Source organism: Fragaria vesca, linkage group LG6, assembly GCF_000184155.1.
Source record: "Fragaria vesca subsp. vesca linkage group LG6, FraVesHawaii_1.0, whole genome shotgun sequence".
Lineage (NCBI taxonomy): Eukaryota > Viridiplantae > Streptophyta > Magnoliopsida > Rosales > Rosaceae > Fragaria > Fragaria vesca.
The window spans coordinates 17,655,595-17,671,599 of NC_020496.1; the positions used below are offsets into that span (position 1 = coordinate 17,655,595).

Genomic DNA, 16,005 nt, shown 5'->3' on the forward strand with positions numbered 1-16,005 from the left:
AAGTCGACATTAGCAGTTAGATTTGCGGTAGTAATAGCCATTTCGTCGTCAGTAGCAGAAAGTTTCTAATAACAACAGTAGCAGCTTTATAAAGGTCTCATATCGCAACATTAGCAGCTTTGTTTGATTCCGGAGAATTGCCTAAAATAACACCTTTTTATCGGGTGCTACTGTGCTACTTGATAGTAGCACCCAATGTGCTACTGTGCTACTCGGCAGTGTGCTACTATGCTATCGTTGACAGTAGCAGTTGATATGTAGTGAAGGGTATTATGGTAAAATTATTGTGACAGATGGCATGTGGATATTAATTTGTCCTAATTTGTTAATATTTGTCCTTAAATGTGTAAGATATTGTGTAAATGATGTATTTGTAAACTGAAATTTGGTTAGTAACTTTATTGTAATTTACTAAAAAATCTAATTATATATGTAGCGGGACCCTCGTGTCGCCCTCTCTCTCCCTTTTCTCACTTCACTCTTCCAGAAAATCACCTGTTTCTTCTTCGTCTAAATGACTAAATCCTTCCCCAGCAACAACAACAACAAAAAACAAAAACAAAAGAACCACCACCCGCAACAATCTCCTCTTTGTCCGAAAATCTCAATGCCTCACCAGCTCTGATTTCCCTTTTTTTCTAATTTCTATTTTCTTCTCTGAAATCTCGAATCCAATAACCCTAATTTTCTCAATTCTACGAATCCTGATCGTGAATTGGGTTTTTTTTAATTTTTTTATGGAGTTGTAGCTTGAGAAGGAGCCGCCGTCCATGGCGGCGAAGGCGAATAGCGCGAACTCGTACCACAAGCTTAACGGGGTCCGTCGCTGACGCACCCGGCGTGGTTCGAAATAGGCGTCTTCTACTTCCGGATCGCGCCATGCATGATCGACTTTAGATTGGATTGGATCTGGGTTTTGAGCCGGGTTTAGGCTGCCGGCGTCTATCGCTTCATATCGTAATTCTCTTTAATTTGCTTTCTTTGATATACTCTATCTAACTTAGTCAGAACTAAAATTAGGTTTACTGTCGAAAAAACTAAAATTAGGTTTGTGGATCATATAGGTGACCGGATGATCGCTTGAGGAATCAAAGGGAAGCTCTATCAATTACGGAAGCTGATGATTTTTCTCTTTCTCTGTCTTGTTAGCTATTAGTGTATTGACGTGTGAATTAATATCAAACTTTGGAAGTGTTTCTTTAACAAACAAATGGAAAGATTGCTACTTTTCTTTGTTTACAACTAGGCTTCTATTATAGATTTTTGGTACTGCCTGTCATAAATCATGACGCAGTTGTGCTAGTATACTGCTTGGTTACATTAGGCATTTTACTTGAGACATACATTTCCAGTTTATTAGTCTGTAATAGTTTCAAAGGTATTTAACAGTATACATTTGGTTTGGTATCCACTATTTTATTTTCGCATTTGTATCAATACTACGAACTCCTTAATACCATATAGAGATAAATATAAAGTACAAATGATGTCTAGAGAGTATGAAACTCTATCATGTTTGAAAGTATATGAAACAATGTTTTTCTTTTCCTATTTATTACGTACTTCATCCATTTGGTCCTCTTACTTCTCTGATATAGACTATTACAATACGCAGGAAGCTGTAGCTATGACCACTACCATCCATGAAAAGATTTTTAGAAATGGTTATTGGTAAGTCCATCTTTCAACTCTAAAATATAATTTCATAGTCCAACCACTGATCACTATTAAAAAGCTGAACAGGTGCTTGTGCCAAGAAAGATTATTTATCATACTACAGTACATGTTTCAAGTTGTTTATATATGGATATGTATAAATAGAGATACTGATTTAGGAACAAGACTGAAAGCAACAGAGCAAAAGTTGGTAGGAAAAGATTTAGATGTGCGTTGGGAGTGTGAATTTATAGATATCTAAAATTGTAAAACTTATGTGTGTATCTCATACTATTTTGCACAATTATGACATAGGATTGCAGCTGTTTTGTAGTCCTGTGGCAACCTGTTCAGGTATCCCACAGCACTGATCGTGTGCTTACCGATTAAAGATCTTAGTTTAATGGTCAGTACGTGGGCTCTATTCTTTATGCATAATGGTTCTTTTGAATTTTTGGTTATTGCATTTGCATGTTTAAAGTTGTGGCTGACCAAAATCTCTATCGCTTGTTTTGTATTTCTTTCAGCTTGCTAGGCATACGTCCTAATCAGATGAAGAGCCATAATTGTGGCCAAAGGGTAAGTTGAAGCTCATAGATGTACAAGTACAACATGCAGTTTGTTGCCAACTTGGCTTTAGCATGAAGACCTAATGAATTAGTGTTATTAATTGTGTGTTCAATTGAACAATTTGGCTAATTATACCCATGGTACAGTAGTTGGAAACTTCATACATAAAGTATGTACTTGTAAATTTCATTTATATCTACAATTATTGATTATTGTTATATGACACAGGTTTCACTTGGAGTTTAACAAAGAAGTTTGGATCGAAGTAACAAATTTGGAAGAGTTGTAAGTACATGACTTGGTATCTTTGCATGTGTTATATTTTGTACACTACTTTAAAATGCTATTTGTGTTCTTGCTTTGATTGATTTCATCTTATTAGCTATAATAACCTGTGCCATTATAAGAGCTTTATATCTCTTGTTTTATTACTTGTTGGCAGATAACTAAGTCATTGCCCTATATGAATAACACCCTTTTTTAGTATGAAAATTTACCCAAGTAGTGGAATACTTTGGAGTTGAAAGGTGGTGTATTCATGGCAGCTCTGGTTGATCTGTTACACCTGGATTTCAAGTAAGCTCATATCTTGTATTGTAGTTGCTATTTATTATTTGAGTAACGACTTTTGTTTCATACTTGAGGTATCATATTTATAACTTCCGTTTATACGCAGAATTTTCAAGAGTTGAAGTGGTCATCGGAGCTTAACAAGAGGTTTAAGTCACTTAAATAGTAGAGTTGGTTGTTGGAGGGGTATGATGTATTCCTGGGTGGTAAACCCTTGTATAAGAATTTTTTCTTGTTTCTATTTTCGGTACTAGGAGACGGTTGCTGTATTTTTAGTCATTAATGTGGAGAAGTTAATAATGCTAGAATTTAAAAATATTTTAGTTATCAACTTTCCACTTTCAGTTTTTGTTTGACAAGGAAAAAAAAATATTGCAATTTTTGTGTAGATGGGCCCCACCAAATCAGAATGTGAATTTAAATAGTAAAGACGGGCCCACACTGTAGTCAGGTCCTGAATTAACCTACACGGTCACATCCAACACAAAATGTGGCAATTTCTTTGTTTGCAGCGGCCCTGTTGCCCACGGACCCAGAAAGTGTGGTTTTGGCCTTTTGGGTCTATTTTGCCACACTTAATGAATGTGGTCATAGGCTAGAAATGTAGTAGTGATTTTTGTTCACTTGTTACTTTCTCCTAAAAAACGAGTCATTGATAGCAAGTAAAATCGATGATATGCAATATAAGTAATAGAACTACATATAATCTGATGATTACATATCCAAATATGAAAACTCTTTTTTTTTCTTTTCTTTTTTTTTCGTTGGTTGCCCGATTAATCTAAGTCGGTAGTCTATTTTGCCACACTTAATGAATGTGGTCATAGGTCAGAAATGTAGTAGTGATTTTTGTTCACTTATTACTTTCTCCTAAAAAACGAGTCATTGATAGCAAGTAAAATCGATGATATGCAATATAAGTAATAGAACTACATATAATCTGATGATTACATAGTCCAAATATGAAAACTCTTTTTTTTCTTTTTTTTTTTTTTGTTGCTCGATCAATCAAGTCGGATCTCACACTAGGATCTAAAGTACAACACTCATTGTGATATCCATGAGAGCACTCAATTCAAAATTTCCATATATTTACTTTGACAAACTATCATCTACAAAAGGGTTCCATGGTCTAGCGGTTAGGACATCAGACTCTGAATCTGGTAACCCGAGTTCAAATCTCGGTGGAACCTTCTATTTTTATTTTCCGTGACTTTAATGTCACTTTTATTCTCAGCTCTTGTTTTATGAGCTCCTGAATTTAAATCCTACAGTGCGATGAAAGCAGTCTAATATTGGTATGGAACTACAAACTCGTGTATATATATGCACCTGACCAGTGTACAATTCTTTAAGAAATCAGCAGGGAGCCCAAAAACAGTACTACCTTAAATAAGCACACATGAGATTTGCATCTATGGCTTGTAGTCCTGGTAAAAATCTATGATATAGTGCTAACATTCTCAGTAGCTTTCCACTATACTCTTCAGAGACTAACACAATACAACATACATTTAAAAACACCGTGACATATTTACGACTGAGATGGGGAAGGTACTGAATGCGAAGTGCTATTAAGCATCCAGATCCATGGGGCATGTTCCGTCGTCTACATTGGCATTTGGATCATAGAGTGGTGAGCTGGGATCTGTGCATCCCAGTACGAGATCAAGGTTGCAACGGTCACCCTGCAATGGCATTTCGGTTAGCAATAGGATTACAGGGATGGATACATAGTTGTGAAAATGAAGAATTTGCTTACTCCTTCAACGGTCAAGTTCCCCATGATGGAACATCTATTCACTACAATGCTTGTATCAGGGAAGATTGCTCGTTCGCAAGCACCATCTTTACTCAGCTCTTCCGCTAGTCCCTGCCATAGACACTCTTTTGAGAATTCTAAACATGCGTGCATCTACTGTCTAATTTATGAAAACAAATACTTGTTCCTCCAAAACAAGAGCTTGGCATTGGCAAGTACAGGAAACAGCAGTTTGAAGCTAGGGATAATAGAGTGAAAACATTGACTGAATGTCCTTTTACCTTGTTGAAGAATTCAATTGGTTTGTTTTTGAAAGCCTTGGGAACTTGAACTTGTAGTCTGTAAGGACCATCCCATTCATCTCCATTTGTAAATGAAAAAATTAAGTTCAGAGCTGGAGAATAATGAACAGTGTCAGCAAACAAAATTGTATGGCTAAGAAATGAGAGATGGAATAAACATAACACTACTAACCATGCTTCGGAATGCAAATCTGGATGGAATATATTGGGGAATCAGCTTTGCCTCGACTTTTCCTAAGCATTGCCCTTGGCTCACCACCACACATTATAGGCTGATTAAAACCTCCTGTGGAGAATACATCCAGGTTAAGGAATTCAACTGTGACTAACAGTTGCAAAAGCATAAGTAATCCAACCGAACTGTGATTTGAAGAGTAGAAGAACAAATGATTCAGAATGTTACAGTGCTACATAGTATGCTGAATCGCTGATTTATGGTAATGATGCTTCCTATCATAAAACATGTTTAACTTTAGATTTTAGTTCTACGAAGAAAAGAATTTTGAAGCTCTAAAGCAAAGAAACATGGATGACATAACTGAAAATTGCTCCAAAACAAAAGGAAAAATACACCAGAAGGATCCAGGACAGACTCCAAATCATTCATTTGAGCACTCAATAATCATTAGTGAAATCAAGTGGAAAAACAAGCTATGTGCGAGAATTTTCGAAGCTCCAAGGCCCAGAAAGTAGCATAAAAACCAAGACAGACTCCAAATCATCCATTTGAGCATTGTTACAAATCCCTCGTAGCTCATAATCATAAGTGAGATCAAAAGGTTGCAACTATGCTGTTAAAGAAAGAAATTCAAACTGAAATGTGGGAGAACTTTCGAAGCTCCAAAGCCCAAAATGCAGCACAAGGAGCCAAGACAGACTCCAAATCATCCATTTGAGCATTGTTACAAATCCCTCATGGCTCATAATCATACGTGAGATCAAGAGGAAGCTAATATGCTGTTGAAAAAAGAAAATATAGAAACTGAAATGTGGGAGAACTTTCGAAGCTCCAGATCCCAAAATGCAGCATGAGGAGCCAAGACAGACTCCAAACATTTAAGCATTGTACTAATCCCTCAAGACTCATAACATAAGTGAGGCGAAGACAAAACAACAATGCTGTTAAAAGAGGGTGCTGAAAATGTGTAACTCAACAAGAAGTTATCATAAAAAGGTAAGAAAAAACAAGTTCACAGAATTTGAGTACCCTGCTAGTACAAGTGAGAAAGAAATAAACATAAAGCTCAGGGATTAGGAAAACAGACACTCTCTTTCTCATGTAGCCTTTGAGAAGGGCAAGCAAAGTTAACAAATTTGTTTTGTTTTTTTTTTCTTTGGGGCGTGGGGAGTGGGTAGATATTAGACTATTAGGCTATATTGGATGATACAGAATCTGTTGATTATCTAGAGTGCTGTCTCCAGTTGGAAATGCAAGGAGGACCGAGGCAGAAAGATAGCACGAAAGAAGCTATACATAAAAGCTTGTTTGCAACTTTGCATTTGTAAGTTGCCTCAAGTCACTTGAACAGGGTGTATCGAAAATTACCATTAAAGGCAACCCCATATTCTTCATTTGGAACAAGATTCTTTGCAGCTGGATTGTAGAAAATCCTTAGCTTTTCTCCCTGCAAAAGTTTGCACTTGATATTACTATCACAAACTGACAATTAACAAAACACAATGAGATCTATACCAACATCATACTTACAGCCGTAGGTGGAAGACCGTTCATAGTTTTCCAAAACACAGGGGCCCTTCCAAGTTCAAACATGGCCCATGAGGGAAGTGTGAACCTGTGAAGAATTTGAATGTTCAATGACATTACATGATCAACACAACTTCATATTTTGACAGAAACAGAAATCCAGTCATCCATTGTCTAACATATGTTCACTTCAATCTCAGATAATGTTTCATTTCCTTATATTCAGATTTAGAAAGAATGAATCTGATACAACTGCAGTAAGAGGGATGTGAAGACTCACTCTTTGGCTTCCTCTACTGGAGTTGTTGCAACAGCTGTTGCCGCGGCACATACTTTCCCAGTGCTTTTGACAACATTCTTCCACTTTAGAGGAGACTGTGGCAATGAAGAGCCCTTAAAACTGCTACCTGCATTACATTCTAGTAGTGTTATGCATTTGAGGAATGACCACACGGTTAATCTCCTTCACAGCTACAATCTGACCAGATGAAATTATTTATGCAAAACATGGAATTGAAATGGAATTGGAAATTATCAACAGTATTCAATAAAATCATAGAATAGAGTGTGCAGAACAAGTCAAGAATCAGAAAAGTACCCAAAAAAACGAAATCAATAAACAACACCTGCTCAATTAACTCAAATCTGTAGTAAATCAAGGAAATTGGAAACTCGAGTAGCAGCAACAACCTAGTAAGATCAATAGTGGCATCCATACCTAAGAAAATGGGATAAGGTTAACAGCAAATCCTTATCTCTTTTACAAATTCAAATTGACTTCTATAAGCAAATTAACAACTGAAGCGTGTACACATTTTTTAATCATGCATTTGGTTCTACATCTCCAACGAATCACATACCATAAGTTTTGACACGTATCCATAAAATAATCACAAAGCAAATATAAAAACAATAATTTAAAGAACTAAAAGAGATTAAGGAGAAACCCACCAAGAGTGTTTGTAGCTGGAGTTGCTTTGCTGCTAAAAATTGATGGTGTGGTCTGAAATGGTTTAGTGGAAGACGCAAAGATTGACCCATTTGTTGCTGCCATGAATCACACTTTAGTAGTGTTCTTTGCCAAGAACAAAGGAGATAGAGAAAACAAAGGTAGCTAAATTCCTCAGCTAGGCAAAGATTACTCGAGTAAAATAGAGAGATCTTTAGATGAAGATAATGACAGATGAGAAGCCAAAGCAATCACAGACACAAATTTAACACAAATATCAGACTAGAATCCAAGAAAACAAAAATCTTTAGTGAGGATAAAAGATATCTGGTTTCTGTACAGCCTCACAATCTTTGAAACCCAAAAATCCAAACCCAAACCCAAACCCAAACCCAATCCAATCCAATCCCTCGTCTTTTTCTCTCTAATGGTACTTTGAACGAAATCTAAGCTAGTTGACACCGCCACAAAATATCAAAAGTCTCTACCCCACCAAAAACCCCCAACCAAATTCATCAAAGTTTCAAACTTTCTTTGCTAGTTTTGTATATATAACTCAATTCTGTATCAACTAACAAACACCCACAAACCTTCTCTTCAATGGATTTGATCACATCACCAACCTCCAATCCCAAAACCCACCATTATTTCAAACTCCACCGCTCATTTCTCCGGCCAGGGAGCCTAGTTCTTGGTCTCCGGCCACTTCCTCAGAGCTCCAAAGTCCTCAACTTTGCTCACTGCAGTTCAAAACAATCAGAACCCAATAAATGCTTATCAAGCACAAAGCTTTTCACCCATTTTCTCTCCAATTCTAGTAGAACAGTACCTTCAATAACCACCAATGCAGCTTTGGCAGAATCTACAGAACCAGAGCCAGAAACAGAGCAAGGAAAGTACAACAGGATTTTACTATCTGATGTGATTGTGAAGAGGCCTAGACATGTGTTTAAGGGGAGAAAATGGAGCACAATGGACTTGGCCACAGCTGGTGTTGTGGTGGGGATGCATGTTCTGAGTCTTTTGGCTCCTTTTCAATTCAATTGGGGAGCTTTATGGGTGGCAGTCTCACTTTATGTTGTGACTGGCCTATTTGGTATCACTCTTTCTTATCATAGGAACCTTTCACATAGAAGTTTCAAGCTTCCCAAGTGGCTTGAGTACTTGTTTGCTTACTGTGGAGCTCAAGCACTTCAGGTGGGTTCAATTTTGAATTTCATTGTGGGAGAGATTTGAATTTTGAAATAGCCTATATTTATTTGGATCTTTAATAGTATTTTGAACTGTTGAACTTCTGGGTTTGTAGGGGAGCCCAATTGATTGGGTGTGTACACATAGATACCACCACCAGTTTTGTGATTCTGAGAAAGACCCACATAGCCCAATTGAAGGATTCTGGTTTAGTCACATGAGTTGGCTCTTTGATACCAATTCTGTGACTGAAAGGGTATGAAATTCTCTGCCAATTTGTTCTTTGCATCAAATGTGGCACAAATACATATTTATTCAGTATTATGTTTTCTTATGAACTGTTTGTTAATGTGAAATTTGCAGTGTGGGGGCCTAGATAATGTTGGGGATTTACAGAAGCAGCCCTTCTATCAGTTCCTAAAGGCAACTTACATCGCTCACCCAGTCGCTCTTGGTGCTCTACTGTATGCAATGGGAGGGTTCCCTTTCATTGTTTGGGGAATGGTAAGGGTGACGTCCTTTCTAAGGGTCTCCTTAATCATATAGTCTTAGACATTGATGTGGTACAAAATTACTCTTGCAGGGTGTGAGGATCATTTGGGTGTATCACATTACTTGGCTGGTAAACTCAGCTTGCCATGTTTGGGGAGAGCAAGCATGGAATACTGGTGACTTGTCCAGGAACAATTGGTATTGCTTCTACTTTACCTCTACACCTTCATGTACCTTTTCTCTTGTCAGAGTTTGATATGCTATGCTCTGCACTTGTAAATTTGTATGCTTGTTCATGTAGAATCTTAAATCAAACCTAGCATGCATATTTGTCACTAGGAGAATATTATGGGGCTGAATTGCGGATTACCTAGTAGCAGATGGGTGATGCTATGAAATCTCATTTTGTTCAGGTGGGTGGCATTACTAGCATTTGGAGAGGGATGGCATAATAATCACCATGCTTTTGAGTACTCAGCTAGACATGGTCTGGATTGGTGGCAGCTTGATATGACTTGGTATGTTGTAAGATTGCTCCAAGCTATTGGATTGGCAACTGACGTGAAGGTACCATCAGAGGTACAGAAACAAAGGATGGCTTTGAACTAAAGAAACTCAGCTAACATTGCATATCATTCAAAAAGCATGCTTCCGATTTAAAACGCACGCTTCACAATTCATATTTCGGCTAGGCAAGACAATTGAGCCTCAAGTCGACTTCTTTTATGATCGGTCCATCCATATGTTTCAGAAACAAAATTTAGAGAACTACCATTGGGATGGTCTTGGGTGGGGGCTAGTATTGTTTCAGAGAGAAAATTTTGAATTTGTTACTCACCGAGCGCGATTGCACATGTTCGCATTCTGGTTGATAATTTATAATACAACACATACAATAAAGACATCGGTGTAATTTTGATCGTTTTATCACTTCATGAGTCAAATCACTAAAATTTGTTGCCACTATAGAATTGGTTAGATGCGTATGTACTCAAACCACTTTTTTTTTGTCTTGAGCAATGAGTTCCACCTCTACTGCAAATATAGCATTTGATTGAAGTGTAGGTACGTACACTAGGTAATGTGTTGCTCCATATTATCACATTCTATAAGGAAAGGGATTTTTGGAATCCACTTACAAAAAAAAACATAAAAAGAATCAAGAATCTTAGTACAAACATTTGGAACTTCAAAACTCAAAGTGTAAAAAGTTTTGGTAATAAGACAAAGAAGAAGAATGTGTATCTTGAAGTGATAGAATAGGAGACGGAATAAAGGTAAATTAAGGGCCATGGTATGTAAGCACGGGAGCACAAGAAGCATGCATATTGCATATGTAAGTAAATGTTTATCAATTACAGATGAGGTAGTTTAATAAGATGAACGTTCTTTTGGGTTGATTATATATAATCACACTTAGAAAGTTGCTTGCTATTAAGAACCATTTTGGTTCCTCACCCAATACTCACGGCTTAGGTCAATACAAAAGCATGCTTTCTTCCTATATTGATCCGATTAAACAATCAGAAAACTAGACTCTTGGGATTTAGGGCCATGCATTGTTGAAGTGAATGATAACTTTGGCATGCTAATTAACAGTACAAAGGGTGTGTTCAATTTGATCAATTTTGGTTTATCGAACTCGATCAAGAATAAGGTTTGATTAACTCAGTACTCATATATGTATGAATCAAGCCCTTGGTTTTAATTTGTTTGGCCAACACGTGCATGCAAAACCTGGCAGTTTAACCTGTTACCCGTTACCCGCCCGCTAATAACTCGTCCATTTCCGCCCCATTACAGTTTTACACTAATGGGTTGACAACCCGCTAAGAACCCGCTAACTAACGGGCGGAAACGGGTTACCCAAAGAAACCCGCCAAACTCGCTAAGGGAAAAAAAAAAAAAAACCAACCCTGTAAAATTTTACTATTGTCTGTTTTATCCACAAATCTTTCCACAGTTTTCACTCTCTCTCTCTCATAGCTGCTGCTTCTTCCTCTCACTTTCTCCTAAATCAATCACAACTAAACAAACCCCCATTTCCTTTTTTCAAGTCCAGACAACACACAGAGCTAATAACCAAGCTTCTAGAGTCGGTGGAGAGACACCCAGACCCAAGAAGAAGAAGATGCCTCAACCCCAACCCCACACGCTTTGCCGATCTACTCAGACGCCGGCGGAATCTCCGGCCACGTCCTCACCGCAATGAGAGCTTCCGACCACCTCACCAGGTACTCTCTCTCTTTCTGAAAAAGAATGCAGCTTAAAAAAGACTCTTACTTTTTGCTTTCGGATCTCACACTTCTCAAAGCTTTCTCTCTGCAACGAATCTAATTCTTTTCCAACCCATATATTCTCTCCTTTTAGCCAATGGGTAAAAATAAAAGAAATATTAGAAGAGAAGAAAAAAAATATGGGTTATTTTTTTTTTTTTGTAGGGAAAAGGAGAAGTACGTATCCATTGATCAAAGATCATGACGACCAAAAGGTCAAGCATGAATGGTCCTAAAGCTAGAACTGACTCGAACCTACATCTAAGAATTGAAATAACAACCTCAAAACTACATCCAAAAAGACGGATATGAAACACTAGAAAGCATAATAACCTGCCAAACCCTACCAGCAATACAACCTTCCCCGAATAGAGGCCTAAGACCCAATGGTGTACCTTTCATTGTTAAAGAAAGGGTGCATCACTGATAAGATAAAAACAAGGATCTTTTCCTAGTTAACCTAGGAGACTATTCTTCATCAGCCTCTGATTCGAGGTCGTTGTCCACAGCAGTGATCTCTCCCATGCTAGGTTCCATGGAGTCTGAACACTCTCCCACCTGCAAGTTCTTCTTATTTCGGCTTCCCCTCGGCCTTCCTTTTTTCTTTGGAGATTTGCTTGTCTTCTTGAGACCAAGGGCACCCCCATCAGCAATAGAGAACCCCAGTTCCTCCGGATTCAAAGGCAAAGGATCAAAGGTCAGCGTGTGTCGTGCACATTCTCCAACAGGGGTCACCTCCTCCTCCCTGCTCCGCCGCACTCCGGCTACTTTGCCTGGCGAAGGAAACGCCGGAACATCACGAATTTGCACAACCCTCTTCTCTTTCGGAAAGAGGGAAGCTCAGGTAGGTGAGTTGGGAACAATTAGGTTTGGAGCCGAGTTACACCTGAAAACCATTGGTGGCAGCCCTGTTGCCCTAGACAGCACCGATGTCGGAGGAACCACTTCTTCAGATTCTAGGGGACAAGTCTCCCCGCCGTGATTCAACATGGAACATGTATGACATCTTCCAATCAACCTTTCATACTTGTAGGTCACTTGAAGAACATCCATCGGGGAAACCCTAATCCGACGATCTAGTCACACTGGTTGGTTCAGAGGCAAGGTAACCCGAACTCGAGCAAGACCATGCTGGAAACCCCCGTGATCCACCTGCAACACCACTCCAATGGTCTCCGCCACCAACCTTGTCGTAGCAACTGTTGATAGCGCAGCTGGTAATCCTTGGATCCCAACCCAGATCCACACATACAGAGTCCAAATGCACTGACCTGATATCTGAAAAGCCATCATAGTCGTTGAGAATGATCATCGCTCTCTGGTACGCCCAAGGACCACCTCGTTTCACTCTGTTCACGTCTCTCTCCGACGCAAACGTAAACAAAAACCGATTGTCTCGAGCCTGCACTTCCACCGGAGATAAGAGCCTCCACATGGAGCGAACAGCGCTCCTGAATGCATCGAAAACAATAGTACGGGTTGTGTTCAAACGCCCGACGAGATAGAATCGTTGAGCAACGAAACCACTCTTGGGGCACACTACCAGGACAAGCACTTTAGCCGACGAAAAAATTTCGTCGGCCTGTTAGCTTAATTCGTCGGCTAAGATCTTAGCCGACGAGCCATCGTCGGCTAAGATTTCGTCGGGAAAATGTCGTCTGCGATAACTTTAGCCAACGAAAAAAAAATTCGTCAACTATAGTCCCACAGTTTAGCCGACGAAAAACATGTCGTCGGTTTTTTTCCCAGACTTTAGCCGACGAAATAATTAAGATATTCGTCGGCTAAACCTTATAAAAAAAATTAAAAAATAACTATAGCCGACGAAATATAGTCTATTTCGTCGGCTAAGCCTTATAAAAAATTAAAAAAATAACTATAACCGACGAAATATAGTCTATTTCGTCGGCTAAACCTTATAAAAAAATTAAAAAAATAACTATAGCCGACGAAACATGTCATATTTCGTCGGCTAAACCTTATAAAAATAATTAAAAAAAGAACTATAGCCGACGAAACATGCCATATTTCGTCGGCTAAACCTTATAAAAAAATTAAAAAATACTATAGCCGACGAATATAGTATTTAAATATCGTCGGCTAAAGTTGCTAGTTTTTGAAAAAAAAACTGCAGAAACTTCCGGCCACCTCCAATCACCACCAAAATTTAACAGAATCTTCTTCTCAACATTTCGAACAACTTTGTAGAAGAAGTCGAAGCCCAATTCTAAGCCTAAACAGGTCAATTGAATCAAAATATAAAAATCCCCAATTTTAAACCCTAAAAGCTTCAAATCTTCGATTCTCCTCACACACACCGAATCGAGCTACCAAATTCTAGGGGAATGTAGTACTAATCAAACTCAACTTATCCATATATAGAACTCACCAAATGGTGACCTGAGGAAGGAGAAATTCGATCGACACCGAATCCGAACCGGCGGAGTTTGGAGCTCGATTTATCCTTCACGGCGGCGCCACTCGATGCGCCACTCGATGCGCCACTTGTCCAGCAATGAAGTAGAGACGACGGCGAAGCTTTTGGGACAAGTGTGGCGGTCTCCGGTGGCTTGACGGCGGAGCTAGGCTGAGAAGAAAATCTGGCAGGCGAAACAGACTTCTTACCATCCACCTTCGGTAAAACTCCTATATAAAGAACTTTAGCCGACGAAATTATTTATTTTCGTCGGCTAAACTCTTTTGAAAATTTTGGTTGACCGCCAAAATTTTTTGGTTGAAAATTTTTCTACTTTAGCCGACGAAATCATATATTTTCGTCGGCTAAAGTCCTTTGAAAATTACCGCCCAAAAATTTTTGACCTTAGCCGACGACTTTTTTAATATCTCGTCGGCTAAAGTCTATAAATTCACGAAAACGCTCATATCTCCCTCTATATTACGTAGTTTGGTTAAACCTTCCACACGAAAAACTTTCACGTAGATGAGACGCAACCGCCTATATAAAAATTTTGAGACATTTACCTTCCGACGACAGGGCTCCCTGTAGGGAATAATAACGGTAAATAGGGTTGACCGCTACTATCGGCACCGAGACTTTACCTGATTTACGTGATTTTTGAACCATAGCCGTATTTCACCATTTTGAACACATCTTATTTCACGAAATTTTTGATAATTTTGGTTCCTATGTAGAGTTGGTTCACAATGTTGTATAACCTACTAAACAAGTTATACAACATTAGTAGACACGTTGTGATTCCGATGACTAAAATTCACAAACCAAAATTCGACCATCAAATATGATCATTATGACAAAAGATGTCTATGGTAAAAAATTCAACTGGATCCGACGACGTTAAGGGCTCGATCGAAACTGTCAACCCTAATCCATCGTCACTTATCACACGAAAACGCTCATATCTCCCTCTATATTACGTAGTTTGACCAAACCTTCCACACAAAAAACTCTCACGTAGATGAGACGCAACTGCCCATATAAAAATTGTGAGACATTTACCTTCCGACGATGGGGCTCCCCACATGGAATAATAACGGTAAATAGTAGACACGTTGTGATTCCGATGACTAAAATTTACAAACCAAAATTCAACCGTCAGATATGATCATTATGACGGAAGATATCTATGGTAAAAAATTCAACTGGATTCGACAACGTTAAGGGCTCGATCGAAACGGTCAACTCTAATCGGAAATAAGAAAACTGCATTTTGAAGCCCTAAACGGACTCGGATGGCTAAAAATGCCCATACATCATGGCGTTTGCAATGAGATTGACTTGTAGGGCCGTTACGCTTCCGGAAATGTTTCACAATAGTCAATCAGACACCAAAAACCAAATCTGCAGCATAATGAATAATAAGGGTAAATTGCATTGACCGCAATTATCGGCACCGAGAATTTACCGGAATACCGTGATTTTTCAACAGTAGACGTATTTCACCATTCTGGTCATATCTTATTTCACGACTTTTTTGCGTTTGAAGGTTCTACGTATAGTTTTTTTTTGCCCAGATGAGTTGTTGTCCAGATCTACAGATATTTAAATACTTTAGCCGACGAAATTAATTTTCACAAACTATAAAAATTTCGTCGGCTAAAGTTCACAGACTATAGCCGATGAAAAATTTTATTCAGACGACGAAATTTTAATTTCGTTGGCTAAAGTTGATCATAGCCGACGAAAATTTTAAATTAGCCGACGAAGGAAAATTTCGTCAGCTAAAGTGGACTTTAGCCGACGAAAAAATAATTCGTCGGCCTGGTTTTTTTATTTTCGTCGGCTAAAACCTTTCTTCTGGTAGTGGCACCGGAGATTACCCAAATCCACCGGTTCTTCTTGGTTGCTCAGAGAGAGCTTTGAGATGAGGCTTGCAGTTACATACCGACGCAGCAAAGACTGTCGCGGTCTTGGAGGCCATGGAGATCGAGGACGCTGCCATGGATATGAGCCGTGCCGCTCAGCCAAGGAAACCCTAACCCTGAGAGAGAGAGAGAGAGAGAGAGAGAGAGAGAGAGAGAGAGAGAGAGAGAGAGAGAGACGAACGAACGTA

The 16,005-nt window shown here is 38.8% G+C and overlaps 2 protein-coding genes and 2 non-coding genes across 4 annotated transcripts; 3 read left to right on the plus strand and 1 right to left on the minus strand.

Moving 5' to 3' along the window:
- Positions 1 to 518: 518 nt before the first annotated feature.
- Positions 519 to 3,120, plus strand: LOC101295057. The gene is made up of 7 exons (XR_184935.1): positions 519 to 957; positions 1,065 to 1,671; positions 1,972 to 2,062; positions 2,184 to 2,235; positions 2,455 to 2,511; positions 2,669 to 2,802; positions 2,903 to 3,120. It is a non-coding gene; the product is annotated as an uncharacterized LOC101295057 (transcript).
- Positions 3,121 to 3,917: 797 nt separating this feature from the next.
- TRNAQ-CUG lies at positions 3,918 to 3,989 on the plus strand. Its single transcript has one exon. It is a non-coding gene; the product is annotated as a tRNA-Gln (tRNA).
- A 93-nt stretch (positions 3,990 to 4,082) lies between these two features.
- On the minus strand, positions 4,083 to 7,552 carry LOC101295248. The gene is made up of 9 exons (XM_004303251.1): positions 7,517 to 7,552; positions 7,164 to 7,283; positions 6,846 to 6,972; positions 6,569 to 6,653; positions 6,407 to 6,485; positions 5,033 to 5,146; positions 4,840 to 4,952; positions 4,559 to 4,669; positions 4,083 to 4,484 (listed from the first exon to the last, which is right to left on the minus strand). Exons 2-9 carry the CDS (start codon positions 7,279 to 7,281, stop codon positions 4,371 to 4,373), a joined length of 861 nt encoding a protein of 286 aa, XP_004303299.1. The 5' UTR covers positions 7,282 to 7,283; positions 7,517 to 7,552; the 3' UTR covers positions 4,083 to 4,370.
- Positions 7,553 to 7,972: 420 nt separating this feature from the next.
- Positions 7,973 to 10,135, plus strand: LOC101295541 (palmitoyl-monogalactosyldiacylglycerol delta-7 desaturase, chloroplastic-like). Its single transcript, XM_004303252.1, has 5 exons — positions 7,973 to 8,711; positions 8,821 to 8,961; positions 9,069 to 9,209; positions 9,289 to 9,395; positions 9,611 to 10,135. Exons 1-5 carry the CDS (start codon positions 8,115 to 8,117, stop codon positions 9,804 to 9,806), a joined length of 1,182 nt encoding a protein of 393 aa, XP_004303300.1. The 5' UTR covers positions 7,973 to 8,114; the 3' UTR covers positions 9,807 to 10,135.
- Positions 10,136 to 16,005: the final 5,870 nt, after the last annotated feature.

Bases quoted from the DNA above. Each gene is read 5' to 3' on its own strand.
- LOC101295248 (XM_004303251.1), bottom strand. From the start codon at position 7,281: ATGGATGCCACTATTGATCTTACTAGGTTGTTGCTGCTACTCGAGTTT. The intron at 6,654-6,845 runs GTGAGTCTTCAC...AATTCTTCACAG, and splicing joins CCAGTAGAGGAAGCCAAAGA to GTTCACACTTCCCTCATGGG. The intron at 4,953-5,032 runs GTTAGTAGTGTT...ATTATTCTCCAG, and splicing joins GATTTGCATTCCGAAGCATG to CTCTGAACTTAATTTTTTCA.
- LOC101295541 (XM_004303252.1), top strand. From the start codon at position 8,115: ATGGATTTGATCACATCACCAACCTCCAATCCCAAAACCCACCATTAT. The intron at 8,962-9,068 runs GTATGAAATTCT...TGAAATTTGCAG, and splicing joins CCAATTCTGTGACTGAAAGG to TGTGGGGGCCTAGATAATGT. The intron at 9,396-9,610 runs GTATTGCTTCTA...CATTTTGTTCAG, and splicing joins GACTTGTCCAGGAACAATTG to GTGGGTGGCATTACTAGCAT.